Raw genomic sequence first — 13,378 nt, forward strand, 5'->3', positions numbered from 1 at the left:
TCCAACCGCTCACGCAGATGCAGGCAAACGTCGGACGAGAACTTCAAAAAGTTATATTACAAGTCGAATAAACTGGTCAAACTTAGTAGTGAATCAATCTTCAGGATGTTGTTATCATTTATATCCAATAAGGTTCCAACCGGAGAATTCTTTTCAGTCTCTATAAGTAATGGAACGCATGGCGATATCATGAGGAAAGCGTGTGACCAAGAACTGGCAATCTGCCAGACCAATGACTGAAACACCTCCCATCCGGCCCCACATCACACTAGAGGCTTCATTCAGCATTCTACAGACTGTTGACATCTAGTGGAAGGCGTAGGAAGTGCAAACATATCCATATATTACAGGGAATTGAATAGGCGATGACTTTAACATCGACCAGTCTCAGAATGTTCACCTCCTGTTTGGATTTTTTTCTCAGGTTTTTGCCTGCCATATGAGTTTTGTTATACTCACAGACATCTTTCAAACAGTTTTAGAAACTCGAGTGTTTTCTATCCAATAGTAATAATGATATTCATATATTAGCATCTGGGACAGAGTAAGAGGCAGTTCACTATGGGCACGCAATTCATCCAAAAGTGAAAATGCTGCCCCCTATATCAAAGAAGTTAACCAACAATGCAGTTCAAGAAATAGAGTTAAGAAAAAGTAGTAACACAATAAAATAACAATAACGAAGTTATATACAAGGGGTACTGGTACCGAGTCAATGTGCAGGGGTACAGGTTAGTCGAGGTCATTTGTACATGTAGGTAGGGGTAAAGTGAGTATGTATAGATAATAAACAGCGAGTAGCAGCTTTGTAAAAACAAAGGGTGGGTGACAATGTAATTAGTCCGGGTGCTAGATATTTGATGCATTATTTCTAAGTGGAAAAAAGTGCATGAAAAACGAGTCGTCTCTTGTTGAATGACAATACTTTATTGAAGAATCCCTACTCTTTACCAATCACCGACCAAGGGGCGTAGACTTTGGCTTGCCTGGAGAAACATTTTTGTGTGGCCGAACAGCTGAAAAAAACCTTTTCCAAAGGCCAAAAAGAAAAAAAACAGCACAATGTCGTCGAATATGCACAAACTCTTCTGAAATGTTTAGGCTGGGAAGCATGCGGATGCTTTTAGTGCAGACAGGAAGAGATGCAGGAAGCAGCTCTGGAGTCATCAGACCAAGGTCCCATTCAGTGGGGTGCAACGGCATACAGGTTCAGAGAAAGAACATGCATGTTTCTTTTTTTCTATTTGCAGTGTTTAGAATTTATTGTGTCCTCCAGGTTGGGAAACAGCCAAATCAGCACCATGTCTCATCTGCCCACTGAGGCTAGTTTGCTTAATTAACACACATCTCAACTGGTAGGATGATGGTTTCACAAAAATAAGACCAACAGTAATTAAACCATGTTAAATCCCACTGCAATCTCAGACTGATGTCCCAAGATGGCAGAGAACAGTGAACTTATTATTATTATTTTTTTTAATCTATGGTTACGAACAGAGTGTGTATTACATTGACAAGATAGTGACTGGTCTAACAATGGATTTACATGTCCTCAGATGTAAGGCAGGTGGGAGGAGGCGAGATCAGGTGGGACCATTTTAGCCAATGTGAGAGCAGATACTCGTGTGAACAACAGGCCATCGAGAGGAATGGATAAAGGACTCATCTTTGTATCTGTGCTATTATAGCGTCTGTGACAGCATGGGCAGTGCCATTGAGGCAATCTCCATTTTTAAAAGTAGTACATTTTCTTCATTGGCTGATTGCTCCCAACTCATAAGAATTCCCACCCAGTTGACTATTTTAAAATGGTGGAAGGCCTCATGGGCAACGTCCATGCTATAACAGGTTATATTCATGAGTCCTCAACGGGCACAGCTCCGATAAAGTCATTTTTGGTTTTATTTGCCGAAAAGCCTTGTGCGTCCACCTATTGCGTTCGTAACAACCTAACCATTACAAAACTTCTATTCAACCAAATAAGCCTCACGTAGCAAATGAGCAATTATACTGAACAAAAATATAAACGCAACATTCAACAATTTCACTGAGTTACTGGTCATATAAGGAAATCAGTCAATTCATTAGTCCCCAATCTATGGATTTTGCATGATTAGGCAGGTGCCCAGCCAATCAGAATATGTTTGGGGCTTATTGAAGACGCAAATACTCCTCAATTTCATCAGCTGTCCGGGTGGCTTCTTCTTTAAGAGGCTCCTCTGTCCTCCACTCGTTACCTGTATTAATGGCACCTGTTTGAACTTGTTATCAGTATAAAAGACACCTGTCCACAACCTCAAACAGTCACACTCCAAACTCCACTATGGCCAAGACCAAAGAGCTGTCAAAGGACACCAGAAACAAAATTGTAGACCTGCACCAGACTGGGAAGACTGAATCTGCAATAGGTAAGCAGCTTGGTTTGAAGAAATCAACTGTGGGAGCAATTATTAGGAAATGGAAGACATACAAGACCACTGATAATCTCCCTCGATCTGGGGCTCCACGCAAGATCTCACCCCGTGGGGTCAAAATGATCACAAGAACGGTGAGCAGAAATCCCAGAACCACACGGGGGGACCTAGTGAATGACCTGCAGAGAGCTGGGACCAAAGTAACAAAGCCTACCATCAGTAACACACTACGCCGCCAGGGACTCAAATCCTGCAGTGCCAGACGTGTCCCCCTGCTTAAGCCAGTACATGTCCAGGCCCATCTGAAGTTTGCTAGAGAGCATTTGGATGATCCAGAAGAAGATTGGGAGAATGTCATATGGTCAGATGAAACCAAAATATAACTTTTTGGTAAAAACTCAACTCGTCGTGTTTGGAGGACAAAGAATGCTGAGTTGCATCCAAAAAACACCATACCTACTGTGAAGCATGGGGGTAGAAACATCATGCTTTGGGGCTGTTTTTCTGCAAAGGGACCAGGACGACTGATACGTGTAAAGGAAAGAATGAATGGGGCCATGTATCGTGAGATTTTGAGTGAAAACCTCCTTCCATCAGCAAGGGCATTGAAGATGAAACGTGGCTGGGTCTTTCAGCATGACAATGATCCCAAACACACCGCCCGGGCAACGGAGTGGCTTCGTAAGAAGCATTTCAAGGTCCTGGAGTGGCCTAGCCAGTCTCCAGATCTCAACCCCATAGAAAATCTTTGGAGGGAGTTGAAAGTCCGTGTTGCCCAGCAACAGCCCCAAAACATCACTGCTCTAGAGGAGATCTGCATGGAGGAATGGGCCAAAATACCAGCAACGGTGTGTGAACCTTGTGAAGACTTACAGAAAACGTTTGACCTCTGTCATTGCCAACAAAGGGTATATAACAAAGTATTGAGAAACTTTTGTTATTGACCAAATACTTATTTTCCACCATAATTTGCAAATAAATTAATTACAAATCCTACAATGTGATTTTCTGGATTTTTATTTCTCATTTTGTCTGTCATAGTTGAAGTGTACCTATGATGAAAATTACAGGCCTCTCATCTTTTTAAGTGGGAGAACTTGCACAATTGGTGGCTGACTAAATACTTTTTTGCCCCACTGTAGCTGATTGTAATTTGTGTTTATTAATTTTTTTTATTAGCGATTGATTGGCACGTTGGCTAATAGGACTGATGGTAAAGGTAGATTACCCACTCGGCGACGGATCCTTACAAGGCACCTGGCTCTTCGTCAACGATACCGCCGTCTCTTTCTCCTGCGAATGGCGGGGATGAGGGCTTTGTCGGCCGTCTGAAGTAATTCCTTCCCGCCTGACTCGTTGAAGATAAAGTATTCCTCCAGTATGGGGTGAGTAATCGCTGTTCTGATATCTAGAAACTATTTTCGGTCATAAAACACGCTGGCAGAAACATACTAACACAAAATAACTTATAAATAACGCGAAAAACATGCACAATATCACAGTTGGTTACGGGGATCGTAAAACGGCAGCCATCTCCTTTGGCGCCATTCTTCAGTACATCATGGACTGCTCCCCATCAGTTATAATCAACAATAGACTGTAAAACTACTGTTTCTGATCAAAGTCCAGTTCTGTAATCCACTCATGCCTCAATGGCATTAACATATCCTAGGCCAGACTGGTTTTGCATTGAATGCAAAGTGGAGGTGTGATTCACAAACTCATTCACTAGCAATACTCATGTTATCAGATATCCAAGTGCTCAGTGTTTTTGGATGTTTGTCCCTTCTGATGCCAGCCCTGGATATCTGATGCTGTCTATGAGACCAGTGGGTGGGTAGTAGGGTTGGCACTGCCCCACAGGAGCAGAGGTTCCAGACAGCTTAGTTAATCTAGCCCATAATCACCTCTGGGCAGTCAGCCCATGGTGAAGGGCAGAGCAAGCATGGTTCAGTAATACAAATCACAGCAGGACTGGACAGAGCCTTTCTGCCAATATTATAAATAATAGGTAGTTCTACAGCGTTAGTGCTTAAAAACAAACATTGGTGTTACTGATGGATTATGGCCAGATTATGGCCTTTTCTCTGTCATTTGTTTGGTGAGGGAGTAGGCTGTCTGGACTGTGTAGACATGTTTGTGTGGTACACTAGCGAATGCGTACCAGCCACGTAGACATGGGGATCAAGAGGCTTGTAGTACTAAGAAGAACGTGACAACACCGAACACGCCACATTAATTAACTCGTCGGACTCTTGTGTGTCTATGCTGGGCATTTGAGGAATGGGTCCCGTTCTCGGGGAATAGAGGTGTCCTTTTGTCCTCGGCTGGCGCCAGGCCCAGAGCTGAGGCGGTTGCTGCTGTTAGAGCAACGTGTGAGACAGCGCTTCTCTCTGGCCACTGGATTCCACAGGCCTGTTTGTGTGCGTTGGTGACATTTGAATGTTAAATGAAATGGAGCAGCCTGTCATTTGTTGATGACAGATCTCATGTCTACACTTCCCTGTTGCTATAAACAAAGTATCTTGAAGGATGTTTGGTCACACTAACATTAACCTATATAGGCCAGGCATTGCCCTTTTTATACTGGTGAATCAACTGTGAAATGGACCAAGACACACCCATGTAATAACCCTGTCCTTGTAGTAAAGTTGGTAGGTTATTCCCTACAGTTTCCGGTAATAGTGCTACAAACTTGTTTTTCATTCAGCCTGTGACTGTGTGTTTAGTCATGTGTGGGAGTATACTTGGCGCCCATGTGACTTTGTGAATGTTGTAACTGGACGAGACCAGTGTAATTTTTCTTTCCTCTCCCATTTTCCCAGGCAGACCTATCAGTCCTGTCTCTTTCCAGGATCTGTTGATCCCACCCAGCCACACGGCCAGCTGTTTAAATTAGTGATGGGGGGGGGGGAATCGATACGGTTACATATCGGGAAATTATTTTTGACGATCGTTTTAACAATGTCGGCATATTTATTTGCGCTAGTTTTTTTAACCTGACCAAAACGGCAGTATTTTTCTTTCACAGCTTGTTCTCCATCTTCTTTTAAATAGGGAGCCAATTTGTTTTCAGCACTTTAATTTCCATGACCAATCAACTCGTTCTCATGGCTCTCTTGTCCCTCTTCAGTGAACACATGGTGAGCAATATGTTTGGAACATCAAATCGTGGTATAAATCACAGTATCAAATCACAATACATATTGAATCGCAATACATATTGTATCGGCACATAACTATCGGGACCCTGGCAATTCCCAGCCCTAGTTTAAATGGCAACTTATTTCTTACAAAAGGGCCAGCCTCTCCTTTAGTTTGCATTTTTATATCTAGCAGCAGCATATGCCCTGCCTGACCCAGTTTATGGGTTCTCTTTTGAGTTGTATTATGGTAATTACCTCTCTGTTTCACTCAGTAACCCTCCAATCAGTCACTGATGACAAGAACAGGGGCCAGGTCCATCTCAAGCACTAGGCTAGAGTGAAATCCCCTGCTCTTGAGTCAGACCTATTATTTCTCTTGCTGGTAATTCCCTCTTTGACTCCTCTTGGAAATGTTTGCAGTAAGATCCGCCCGGGGAGTGTCATAATTGTTTGTCAGTGTGTTATTGGTATCTCCAGGGGAAATGAGGCTTATTCAGGGTTTTTCTGGATCAAAAAGTGGCTTAGGTGGTGGGTTTGGCAGGGAGCGTGGCAATGGGCACGGTCGGCACAGTTGAATTTGAGAATTCTAGAGGCCCCCCCACAACTTTCCTGCAATTCTCTGAATTTCTCCATTGAGCCAAGATAAATTTTTGCAGTTTTAAAGTTAAATCCGTGCAATTCACATTTTCACATTTTGCCATGAGCTGATAGAAAATGTTGCAGTTCTAGAGCAAATTACCAGAAATTCTACATTCTGCCATGGAGCTGAGAGAATTTAGCAGTTTTAAAGATAATTTCCTGAAGTTCTATGCATTTTGTCATGGCTAATGCTGTGTTCTTTTGCTGAAACTGAATATCAAAATCAATACGGGTAAATTCATTGTCTTGGGAATTTTATATTCCCCTGACTGTCTAGCTTTTGTTTTGGTGATTGTTAGTTCTCAGACTTTATTATTATTTTTCTAATATAATATATTTTATACATGCTTTATCTGGTTTTAGTCTTAAGTTTACACTGAAAGCGTTTTTCAGATTTTTTTTGTACAGTTTGGACTTTTTTTTTGTACAGTTTTGAAACCAAGGGTTTCTATGGCAGAAAGTCATGCTTTTCATTCAATAACACAATCAATCTATCTGTGCAGTTTATCAGGAGTCAATGATCAATGGTTCCCTAAACTATCCTGCTGTTACTTCCATAATGAAGAATAGCGCATTTCCATTGGACACAGAATGTGTCTGACTTTCCCCACTTTATAGTCCCTTGAGAAAGATGATTGGGAGGTTAGGCAGTAGGCACTACTAGGCAGGTAAGGGACTCCCATAGGGACAGACTGACTGACGTCAATGGAACTGAAACAGCAGGTTTACAGGAAACATGGAGGTGTGTTAGGCATGGGAAAATATGTTTAGGAAAATTGGGTATGTTTTTATTGTATTTTTGAAGTTGCTTTAGAGCAGGCTGTCTTTGATCTGCCCTGTTCTTTTACAACTCAATTTAGCTGTTGTGGTGGTTCGGTTGGCACTACTTTAATGAACTTCCTGCTTTGTCCTGATTCAGGTTTCATCTAATGGCTCTTCCTTCCTCTTTCCCAGCACTCCCTAGGTGTGTAAGCAGCTCCTGTAAGAAGGGCCCACCTCCGGTCCCTCCGCGCACCACCTCCAAGCCCTACATCTCTGTGACGGTGCAGAGCAGCACAGAGTCAGCCCAGGACACATACCTGGACCAACAGGACCGCTGCAGTGAGGCCAACAGCCAATCAGGACACAGCAACTCCTCCGATAGCCTCTGCAGCCTGCGTACAGGCAGCCTGGCCAAGGGCTCTCAACCCCGGGCCCCAGCCCCCGTCACTGCCCCTGTTCCTGCCCCAAGGGACTCCCACCCACTTCCCTTATTCAGCACCACCACAAGTACCGGCACCCAGGTTGAGCCCCAGAATGACACTCTAAACCCAGGCCCCAGCCTCACTCCAGACCAGTCCCTAACCCTTCCAGAGCCTGTTCCCACAAAGAGGAAGCTCTCGTCTATCGGCATCCAGGTGAGCCCAGGAATCAATTTTCTAAATTGACTGTTAGTTCAGCTTTAATGTCTGTGATGCACTGTAATCTGTTGGGAGGATGCTTAGAATGACTGACTAATTCGTTGTAATGGTTGACTCATAGGTGGACTGCGTTCAGCCAATCCAGAGAGAGGTTCAACCGCCCCCCTCGACCAAGTTCCAGTCTATTGGAGTGCAGGTGGAGAACGGCAGGCCGTAAGTCAAATCCTTATCAACACAAGATAATCTCAATCAGCTGATCACTCAATCAGCTGTTCACAGCCACTTGCGGAATAGTCATTTATCATTTTCTAGGGATGATTTTCTAAATGTTTAAGATGCAAGTGTAGCGGTCCACAGACACCAAACCAATGCAAATTTAGCATGCAAAGCATGTATCGGTCAGAGAACCCAATTTCAAACATTACGAATCGCTGGTTCACTAAAATGTTTTGCTCATATTACGTCCTTTCTACCTTCTGAAAATACCTCACATTTCTGGTGACAACTGATGCGTCCTCTGTTAGTGTCAAACTGCATGTAACTGCGTTGACAGTCATTGATCTACAAGTCATTTTGCATGCTGAACAACCCCAGGCGATATCAGTAGTCTAGTCAAACTGCGCACTGTGCCCAGTTTCACCCGCTGACCGACGCGATGTAGGCTACCTTTTCCTGATATTGCACATCTACGTGGCACCTTCGTCGTTCAAATGCTAAAATGCCTTGTATGATACAGTATTAGGCTTTATTAGTCGTGACAACCTGTGTAATTTGCTAGGTTATTGTTATCTAGGCACTGTTTTACCCGAATTAAAATAAGCTACTGGAGACCTGGGGTTGGAAACGACTCAGGGAACAGAACTGAAAACGAGAACTTAATGACATTTTCCCATAAACAGAAGCACGAACGAAAGTGATCTAAACTGTAATTTTAAAAGCATGGGAACTGGGCATTTTCCCCCCAGTTCCACAAAAAATAACGAAGTGCCCATGCGCAAAAGCCTTCTCTCACTCAGAAACGTATTCCAGTGTCTGCCTGACAGCTGAAAATCTCTGTGTGTGTGTGTGGGTTACCTGCCCCTCCCCCTTCCGAAGCATAGTCTACTGACTTTACAAGCCTGATTCAGAAGTTGGGAAGATTTTTAATTGGAGAATAATTTATAAACTTTTTTAATGCTAAGGATACTGTAGTTATCAGGTTTCACATCGGCTTTATTAATTACAAAAAGGCAAGACGTGTTTTTATTTTAAATCTGGTGCCACTCTGCAGACACAAGCTTGTTAGTGAGCTAACTAACTATCATCTGGCTATACCTGCTGAGCGGAGCTTACGATAGATTTTATTTTGATCAGGTTACATTTTATTTTTTAACTCCAATGACCATAATCCATTGCGTAGTCTACTTGTCCGGTCTTTCTTTTATGCCTACTGCGGAAGAGACAAGAATGAACATGAGGGGATATAGAGAACAGCTGTTGCTTCATGAGGTATCTCTTCCTGAAAATATATGATCTAAGTGATTGATAGTTGTATTCAGCAGTCCATAAAAGTATGCCTTATTTACTTTGAAGAACTACAAAATAGTTATTTTGTCAGACAGAATAGGCAGCAGATCTGTAGAGATGAGATGACTTGGAATGAAATGATAGTCATCAAATAAACAAATGTAATATACACAACAATTGAAATATTGTATTAAAGTAATATGAATAAATGATGGTTAATAAGTGATAAGCAGTAATGGACATCACTACCATCATGGGACTTTTATTAATTGTTTTATTCTGTGTTACAGCATTCAACTCAAATGATTGCCATTACTTAAAAAAGAAAATTTGAACCGAAACCAAACCAACCTCAATGTTTAAAAGGTTAAACTTTATTTTTTTAATTTTTTTATTTAATCAGGCAAGTCAGTTAAGAACAAATTCTTATTTATATTGACAGCCTACACCGGCCAAACCCGGACGACACTGGGGCAGTTGTGCACCGCCCTATGGGACTCCCAATCACGTCTGGTTGTGATACAGCCTGAATTCAAACCAGGGTGTCTGTAGTGACGCCTCTAGCACTGAGATGCAGTGCCTTAGACCGCTGCACCACTCGGGAGCCCAAAGGCACTATTCGCTCAGTACTATTACTAACTCAAACACATAATCTGCAGAAATTATAAGTTAATTAGTGGGTGCTGGTGATATCAGAACCAACGTTGGGAGAGAGAAAACATGGGCAACATTGCGCCCCCCAATCTGATAGTAGTGGGGTGGTAGATGCTTAGTCTCCATTATGGCTCAGATCAGGTGCCTACATAGTACATACATAATTTTATGCACACACACTAGGGCCGGGATGTTACCAGTATCGCGATACTCGTTACTGTTGTGGCAAGGAAACAAAACACGAAGAGGATTTAGCACACAATATTTTGCATACAGCAGGTTCTTAAAGGACCGACTAGTAAGGGCCGCTTCGTGTTTTCATTTTTGCCATGGAAAGAATATTGCTATACTGGTATCGTCACAGCCCGAACACTCACACACAAGTCAGCTCGGACAGATCCAGCTCGGACAGATCCAGCTCGGACAGATCCAGCTCATGAGCTCCATCAGCAGCACATTTGAATTTTGGATGGAAAATTTATTTATTTATATAACAGATCGTATTGCATCGAACCGAAACGCATCGATTCGTTCTCTAATCAAACCGAATTGTTTCAAACTAAAACGTATCGTTGCTGTATCATATCGGAGCCCATGTATCTAGATGCGTATCGAATCATCTTGAAAGGGAAAGATGCACATCCCTATCATTTTCACATTGGAGACCTTGATGTTTTCAGTTACATTTACTTCACAATCTCTAAATTGAACTGCTTCACATTTGTGTTTGTGCATCTCCTGCTGTGTTCAACCATTACTCATCCATCCATCCACACCCTCTGTAATCCCTATTTCCTCCCTCCATCCCTTAGTCCCTCCCCTCCTGCCCTGGCATGGCTCCAGCCTGTTTGGTCCAGGCAGTTACCAAGGTCACTCAGCAGTCACTCTGAGCTAGCGCTGGCAGCAGTACAGTGTTAGTGTAGCGTCTCTCTGTCTTTCTCTCTCGGTCTGTCTGATTGGTGGCCTTTCTCTTGTTTTGGCTACAGTGGAGGAGGCAGAGTGCTGTGAAGAACTGGCCATTTAAACAGCCTAGTACAGAGTAATTCTCCCTAATCACATTGTTTGGACTGTATTGCCCACTTCGTCTGTTCTCCCTATCACTGAACGCTGTAATCTTGTCCTCGCTCTCCCCCTCACTCTCTCGATTCATCTTTCTCTCTTTCCTGCATGCTTACTCAGTCACCCTCTCATCATGCCGTCTCTGCTTTTACTGCAGAGGCAAAGAGAAAGGCAATGTGCTTTCAGCACTCATGTCCTTGATCTATCAGTCAAACTCCACTTCATAATGATGGCTGTCTGTATGCCTGTCGTTGGGAGAGGAAGTCTGACCTAGCACTAATGGCTGAATACAAACTGTCCTTGGTCTATGTATTAACATAAAGTGTGTTCCAATAATCTCTGGACCACAGTAGTCAGAGATTGGGGCAGTGATTTGTGGTCGTCAGGCCCCAAGGTCAACCTTATTACATCCACAGTAAATGATCTCTGAACTGCACCAATACTAATCCGTGTGTGTCCGTCCAGACTCAGCCGGGCCAGCAGCATGGCCTCCAGACAGAACACAGAGACAGAGCCTCAGGACTCTCAACAAGACGCCCATCCCTCAGAAAACAACAGAGCCAACTGCAACAGCCAGCCGGTAGATCCCGCCCCCGCTGCCTCCAACGGTGAGGACAGCGCGATGGCATGGCATCCTCCCAAATATGCCCCAGTCCCGGCCAGAGTGTCTGCCTCCCTCCCAGAGAGAATGGACCCGGCCCTGGACCCCTCCTCCCTGCCCCCTCCAGACCCCAGCTTGGAGAGCGGCAATGGCAGTGTCCAGGGAGATGCAGCCCAGCCCGGCACGCCCACCTGCCTCCGGGACGGCAACTGGTTCCTCAAACTACTACAGGCTGAGACTGCACGAATGGAGGGCTGGTGTCAACAGATGGAGCAGGAGACCAAAGACAAGGACATCTCAGAGGAGGGTAAGACACAGTACACCATACTCACACTAACCAGCTAAATGTATACAAGACCATAGACTATACTCATTCTGATAGGCATACAGAGGTTTTTTGGAGAGTAAGACACAGTCTATCATACTCACTCTAAACAGGAGACCTCTATACATTAGACAGAGATACAATCTCCTATCAGTGAATACCTTGTCAGTTCTATGACATGTGGAATTGGTATTGAGATTATGTCCTCATCCCTGAAGCCCTAAGACAATAGACAGTCCATATCAGCTCCTGTCTGTTGTGGAGATTGGAGAAGGCAGGACAGGCTCATTTAATGCTAATAGTTAACGGCTAACGCTGCTCATTAACTCCTTCAGTCTAATGGCACTACTGCAGACAAACTCTTTGATCCTCCAAGATCTGGCCCAGGCAGGCAGGTGGATAATATACCTCTGTGTCAGGCAGGCGGATCATATACCTCTGTGTCAGGCAGGTGGATAATATACCTCTGTGTCAGGCAGGTGGATAATATACCTCTGTCAGGCAGGTGGATAATATACCTCTGCATTGCAGTTATTGAATGTGTAATGAACAGGATTGACTCCCACATCAGGTTATTCCTCAGCAGACCTGTATTGTATGATTTTACTCATGCAAATGTTAATACTGAAATAAGTGTATAAAAAGTCATTTTTATAACTTTTGGGGGAATAAGGGTTAGTAATTTATTCTATGGAGGAAGTGTGTCACCAGCAAAGTAAATTCTACGCTGTAATGACAATGGTAATTAAGAACAAAGGTCAGAAATACCACATAACCATACAATTTTAAGGGCATTTTATATTGCCATTAAAAAATATTGCGCTCTGTGCCCATTTAGAGAACCTGCATGTTGTTGTGATGGCTGACTAGCTGTTGTTTTCTGTGTGTAGTGATGGGGACGATCCGTAGTGCAGTGGGCAGTGCCCAGCTCCTCATAGCCCAGAAGTTCCAGCAGTTCAGAGGACTCTGTGATGAGAACCTGGTGAGTAGTACTAACCCTACAAATGCCCTCTTAGCCTGGCACATTTCAATGCACTTTTTTCAGTCTCAGCAGGTTGAGTTGGTTTAGAGCTCCCCCTGGTGTCAAAATACATACATACCAAATAGAGGCATACTTCTTCTAAGCAATGAGGCAACACACATCCATCTCTGTAACGGATGGCTAATATTGATGTTAAATCTGTATTTTCACTGTTTCACTTCCTGAAAGTGAGCCATGGCTGGAAAGGACTGAATAATGTTCTGTAATGTCAGTGTGTCTAGACAAGCCAACTAGCACTGTCCTTCCTGTCACATCCTGTCTGTTAGAATGTGAATGCCAACCCTCGGCCCACAGCCCAGGATCTGGCAGGGTTCTGGGACCTCCTGCAGCTCTCTGTAGAGGACATCAGTGTCAAGTTTGACGAGCTCTGGCAACTCAAGGCCATCAACTGGCAGCTGCCAGAGAAGAAGGTATTGGACTCACACCACATATCACCTTGATAGATCCTGATGACTTATTACTATTATTATCATCCAAACAGCTTTCTATTTAATAAAACAAAAGACACACTTAACGCACAAACGCATCCTAGATATTCTTAATGGGTTTGCATCCAACAATTCCCACATGTCTCTTCATCCTAATATCTCTG

General features: G+C 43.5%; 1 protein-coding gene across 1 annotated transcript in view; it reads left to right on the plus strand.

The window, feature by feature from the left end:
- Window positions 1–13,378, plus strand: part of LOC111966575 (disks large-associated protein 4) — a 32,505-nt gene that overhangs the window by 16,324 nt on the left and 2,803 nt on the right. The window contains exons 6-10 of the mRNA XM_070444523.1: window positions 7,154–7,596; window positions 7,721–7,812; window positions 11,284–11,726; window positions 12,635–12,726; window positions 13,053–13,196. Coding sequence (XP_070300624.1) covers window positions 7,154–7,596; window positions 7,721–7,812; window positions 11,284–11,726; window positions 12,635–12,726; window positions 13,053–13,196 — 1,214 coding nt within the window. The remainder of the gene's footprint in view (window positions 1–7,153; window positions 7,597–7,720; window positions 7,813–11,283; window positions 11,727–12,634; window positions 12,727–13,052; window positions 13,197–13,378) is intronic.

The sequence above is a fragment of the Salvelinus sp. IW2-2015 genome, linkage group LG7, assembly GCF_002910315.2.
Source record: "Salvelinus sp. IW2-2015 linkage group LG7, ASM291031v2, whole genome shotgun sequence".
Classification (NCBI taxonomy): Eukaryota; Metazoa; Chordata; class Actinopteri; order Salmoniformes; family Salmonidae; genus Salvelinus; species Salvelinus sp. IW2-2015.